The sequence below is a fragment of the Antechinus flavipes genome, chromosome 2 (assembly GCF_016432865.1).
Source record: "Antechinus flavipes isolate AdamAnt ecotype Samford, QLD, Australia chromosome 2, AdamAnt_v2, whole genome shotgun sequence".
In the NCBI taxonomy this organism is placed as follows: domain Eukaryota; kingdom Metazoa; phylum Chordata; class Mammalia; order Dasyuromorphia; family Dasyuridae; genus Antechinus; species Antechinus flavipes.
In genome coordinates, this window is record NC_067399.1 from 420,813,193 (window position 1) to 420,819,192 (window position 6,000).

Consider the following 6,000-nt stretch of genomic DNA (forward strand, 5'->3'; position numbering starts at 1 on the left):
TGGTAGCTTTGTTGTTATTGTTGCTGTTAAGATAAAAATTATGATCTCAAAGTATATTGTTGTTATTGTTGTTCAGATGTTTCTGACACTTGGTGATCTGATTTGGGATTTTCTTGGCAAAGATCCTGCAGTGTTTTGCCATGTCCTTATCAGTTCATTTTACAGATGAGAAAACTGAGGCCCACAGGGTTAAATCCCATATCCATCGTCACACCGCGCTACCCAAAAGAGATGTTATGTGGAAACAACATGATTCCTGGAATATTAGATTAAAAATCTAAGAACCTGGGCTTTTTAATAATAGTTTCTATTCATGTAGTGTCTTCCTTCAGAATGGCTACTATGGAAACTTGATGGGTAATACTTGGTAATGCTTGACAGCTCGCCATCTCACAGATCTGGAGTCAGGAAGACCCAACATCAAATTTAGCCTCATATTCTTACTAGCTGGATGACCCTCAACAAGTCATTTAATTCCTGCCTGCCTTAGTTTTTTTCTTCTGTAACATGGAGATAATAATAACACCAATATCAGAAGGTTATTATGAGAATTAAATGAGATAATACTTATAAAGTACTTTGAAAACCTTAAAGCCTTATATAACTATAGTAATAACTATATAATAGTATCATTGCACTAACAGAAGTTGACACTCCCAGTCTCATCAAGTCTCCATAGCAACAATTAAAGTAAGGAATATGCTTACATGGGGCTTTTTGGTTTATAAAGCATTTTACATACATCATCTTAATTGATCCTCTCAATAACCCTATAGCACAAGTACTTTTATCTCCATTTTATAGAAGAGGAAACTGGAAGACTCAGAAAAATTATTTGCCCCAAATTAGTCACATGGCTACTAAGGGGTAGCATCAGGACCAGAACCCAGATCTGCTATCCCTAACTCCATTGTTCTTCTCATTTAACACCACAGCTGCAGGCTTAAGTCCCATACTAAAATACCAAGTCTTTCTATATCTCAATTTTATCTGTAAAATGGGGATTCAGTTTAATTTAGCAAGTAATTCTTAAGTGCCTGCTTTAATATAGTGCTTATGGGTAAACACTGTATTAAGCACTATGGATTTTAAAATGAAATGAAAAGTATAATATTAATAATGCTCACACTACCTATACCATAGGGTGGTGAACACGTTTTGTTTACTGTAAAATGTCATATAAATATGAGGTTGGGGGGGAAGGAGATAGTAGCAATGGAAGTACTATTAGTAATAGCAGCAGCAGCTGCAATAATAGTAGTAAAATAGCAGTTGTTAGGACAAAAAAGATATGCCTCTATTTCACAGATGTGCATGTGGCCAAAACTACCTTCCTAAATGTTTCTCTCAGTCTCTGTCTCTTATTTCTTTCTGTGACAGAACAGGTCAGTTCATTGACCTAGATAAATCCTGATGATCTACCTTGTATTTTGTACAATATTGTGATTACTTACTCATTTTTATTTTGAATAAAATCATCACAAAATAAATCAAATCATGGTAGAGAATGAGAAGTGCTTGAAATAACCTTTCCCACCATACTTGGCCCCTCTGACCACAGAAGCATCATTTTGTATTAAAATAAACTTTTCTTTCACTAACCAATCTCTAGAGACATTCTGTAGACCCTGCATTAACTGAACTATTGGAATTGCTTTGCCCTACAGGCAGAGAGGGCTGAGCACAAGGGTGAATTACAGGCTGATAAGATGATGAGAGCTGCAGCTAAGGATGTCCACCGGCTGCGGGGGCAGAGTTGTAAAGAACCCCCAGAAGTACAGTCATTCAGGTAGGAGCAACAATACCTTACGTCAGGGCTCCACTATCTCACTTATTCATTACTTCTCTCCATTTCCCTATCCGGCTATCTCTTTTTGTTTTTATCTTTTTTTCTCTGTCTTCCTCTGATTTTCCTTCTTTTTCATTCCCCTCTTTCTCCTTTAATCTCCCTCTGCCTTGTCCCACTTTCCCCATTTCCCTATTTGTCATTGGCCTCCTGTATAGGGCTGGCTCTCAATAACAGATGATTATCCGTTGCCAAGTCTTCCCTGGTGATGTATGAGCCCTTGCATTCTCTTCCCCTGGCTGGCTTTATCAGGTCTCAGCACAATGCTGCCTAATTTGTCAGATGCTCTTGTTTAATGAATGAACCACCTGCTCCAGCCTTTATTATTACATTTCTATCACTGGTAATTGTGGGGGATTGGCTGAAGAGGCTGAGAGTGATAAATACAGTTTGGGGTGATTTATTCTCACTGATCCCTTCCGGCTTCTAAAACTCACAATCCTTGTCTCAGGGTAGCCAGAGCACTGCTTTGGGAACACAGGGACATTGCCTTGGTAACATTTTTCTAAGTTGTGTGACCTTCACTATGGACTCTGGAGCTCAGATGGGCTCTTAGTCTGGTGGGGCTTCTCTACTAACCAACAATTATGACATTCTCTGTAGGGAGAAGATGGCATTTTTCACCCGACCCAGGATTAACATCCCAACCCTCTCTGCGGATGACGTCTGATCGCCAGAAAAGTATTTCCTTTGTCCCACTAGCCATGCACCCAGTGTGAATAGTTGGGTGTGGCTAGAGTTATTTATGTGGTGTTATATGAAGGTACCCAGTCCCATGCACAGTAGAGCTCCTGTCAGTTTGAAGACGAACAGGTTTTTGTTTGTTTTTGGTTTTAGTTTTTGGTTTTATTGTTGTTATAAAAACCAGCATTAAAATGACAAGATTGTATAGTTTGTATATTTAGGAATGTATTTTTGGGAAAGAAAATTTTAATGAACTAAGGCAGTATTGAATTGCTGCTCATAAAATCGTGTAGGTTGTGTTTTTTTGTTTGTTTTTTGTTTGTTTTTTGTACAGCTCTACTTTTTAGAGGTCTTACTGCAATAAATACATTTGGAGGATTTGGAATCCTAAAAGGATCTCCTGCAGATATCAGCACAGCTGACTTTTCCTAGTCATGTATTTTGTACAATGTGTAAAAAAAAGGGGGGGGGGGAGCTGGGGGGAAAGAAATAACAATGCACGGGAGCCATTTTGGGGATTCTAAAGTGCCGTCAATGAATCTTCGTGAGCTGTGACGTGTTTGCATTTGGCTGCATGATGAGGAGAAAAAAGAAGGGTGGGCAGGGTCTGACCTGGGCACCTTGGCCCACACTTGAGACAGGCAGGCCTGCCCATGCCAGTCTCATGCCCAGTGAAGTCACTAAGGTGAGGGGAGGGCTGTGGGGAACTACATTCATTTTTATCTTCATCAATAAAGTGGCCTTTATGAATGTATCTTTTTTTTTTTTTTTTTTTTTTTTTGCTCTCTCTCTCTCTCTCATTTTCTCCCTCAACCCACTTCATTCAGGTTGTCACTGTTGCTTGATCCTAGTTCCCATCCATTTCCTTCTCCCATACTGGTAGGGCTTTTATTTTTATTTCCTCCTCTTTATTCTTAATTTCTCTATAAATTAGATATACTCAAATAGAGTATTGAAATACTTGGTTCCTGCCCTTAATTGAAAAGAAACTTTCTCCCTCAAAGATTTAGGCACTTTGGATATGACTTGTTTTTCTATCTAAAGGGGAAAAGGAAAAACCAAATCCAAATTCAGGCATTGAAGAGACTGCCATTCCTGGTAATTTCAGTGAGCCACTGAGTATTTATTGGTTACTGCACATATTACTTTGTGGTTGGTACTGTGTAGTTCTAGAGAGAAGAAAGTGACATTCCCTCAATTTAGTTTCAGATTAACATGTTCAGCTTTAGTTTCATCCTTTCTACTCTATTTCCATCCAACCTGCGTTCAACTTTCAGATTACTTTTCCTTATCCAAAGTCATAAAACTACTTAGTAGTACTAAAGTTGGAAGGAGAACCTTGGCTCTCAGCCTAATGCCCTTTCCTTTGTAACATCCTGTCCTCAACTAAAACTTCACGAACTCCTTACATTAGTTATATACAATGGTCTAGTTTAGCATTGAATTGTTTTATATGTGTCTGTTGAAACTAGATCGTAAGCTCCTTGAGGAAAGGTGCTGTTCTCTCATATCTTCACAATGTTCAACTAAAGAGTTGGGAATATAGTAGGCATTTAATAAAAACTTAATAGATTGGTTGATTGTCACCATCCAGGCACTCTGTTCACTTTGCTACCTAGCTGCCTAAGAATATGGACCTAATGAGAATAATAATATTTATTACCACTACTACTATTACTATTACTACTAATAATAATATTTATATAATGCTTTCTATGTGCTAAACACTGCGCTAAGCACTTTATAATCATCTCATTTAATAAACTTTGTTGTCAAAGAACCAACCTAGCTAAATTTGAAGATGTTTACTACCAGTTTACCTACAATGACTATAGCAAGCCCTGAAGACCATTTACTGAGTTTCAGAAAAATTGTGATCTGTATTGTTGGAAGAAGTATGCATATGAAGAAAATCACAAATCTTTGTAGATTTGGATGGGTGTAAAGAGTCATTACAATCCCATGGCATTTTGACTCTAATAAATGATTGTTATTTCTCTTCAGATTTAAAAATGGAGGTAATTTTTACTTGGTATGAATCTTATTTTTTCCTTTTTTTTTTTCTTTTATTTCTAAGATTAGTGGTAGTGCATTTAACATTTAAAAAGAATAACTTTTACCATTACTTAAAACAGCTCCACAAAAAGATGCTGGTAAGATATTTCTTCTTAGTGTGTTTTATTAAGGCTTTTACTGAGTTATGATATAAGCATTGGGGAAGATAGCCAATTGCAACCATCGAGTTTTATCAGACTCATCAAAGACACAAGTCAAATAGGTATAAAATAATACTACTAATCACTTGCATTAAAAAAAAAATTTGCACGATAGTCATTTCCAATCATATCCACCCCTTACACACACAGATCCTTCTTTTATACCAAAGAAAATCAAAACCATTTGATACATGGCGGTATCTGATAACATGTGACTTTCACACTCTTTGTCCCACTTCTCCAAGAAAAGGAAGGAAATATATTTTTGTCATTTTTTTTCTCTACAACCACTAACACAACATATTCACAAATTTTACTTTATTTAATGTTCTTTACAGTAATCATTGTGTATATTCTTTTCTTGGTTCTTCTTATTTAGCTCTGTATCATTTCATTAAAGTCTCCCCATGTTTCTCTGAATCATTTCTTAATAATATTCTATTATATTAATATATCCTTATATAACTTCTTTGCAATTGATAGATACCCTCTTTGTTTCTTTTCTTTTTTTTTTTTTTTTTTTTTTTTTTTGCTATCATAAAATGCTTCTGTGAATATTTTGGCATATATGTGTGTCCATACACACACACACACACACACACACACACACACACACACACACACACACACACACACTCTGTGCTCTGGCCAAGTACACCAGCACCAAACCATCTGACTACATCTGCCCTTCAGGGCTCAAGAAGTACTTGAAAGTCTTAGGGGGTTTCTTCCCTTACTCCTTTTTCTTGAACCTATACTAGTTCTCTCACTCTTAGATATCAGAGACTGGCCCACTAGTTTTATTTACCAACTTTACATCAATTAATTTTTACAAAAGGATATAGGTTTCAAAAATAAAACAAGAACAAAAGTACAAACATTTCCCCCCAAACCTTGGGGACATATATTCTCTCTTAACTATCTCTAACTTTAGGGAGTGAGTTTAGATTTAGCACAGTTTCTACACTGGCTTCAACAAATTCATATTTGAAAACATTTCTTAGGTGAGTATTTGTCTGAGTTACCCTTGTATGATCATTTCTTTTTTTTTTTTTTTAAGTGCAATTTAATTTTCATTGTGTGGTTCTTGGTCAAATTAGTTTCCTTTGTCATTGGAAATCTGAGTCTTTATGAAAGATGTACATGGCCCCAGCGGGAGTATGGTTGAAATGGTGATCAAGACCATTGAACCACACTAAGGTAGACCCTCAAGTTAAACCCTCATGTTTTTAAACAAAAATAATGCCAACAGCA

The 6,000-nt window shown here is 36.5% G+C and overlaps 1 protein-coding gene across 4 annotated transcripts in view; it reads left to right on the forward strand.

The window, feature by feature from the left end:
- Window positions 1-3,284, forward strand: part of WWC1 (WW and C2 domain containing 1) — a 146,880-nt gene extending 143,596 nt beyond the window's left edge. For all 4 annotated transcript variants that reach the window (XM_051978870.1, XM_051978869.1, XM_051978868.1 and 1 more), the window contains exons 22-23: window positions 1,668-1,789; window positions 2,450-3,284. In XM_051978870.1, coding sequence (XP_051834830.1) covers window positions 1,668-1,789; window positions 2,450-2,516 — 189 coding nt within the window. In that variant the 3' untranslated portion in view covers window positions 2,517-3,284. The remainder of the gene's footprint in view (window positions 1-1,667; window positions 1,790-2,449) is intronic.
- The last annotated feature ends 2,716 nt before the right edge of the window (window positions 3,285-6,000 follow it).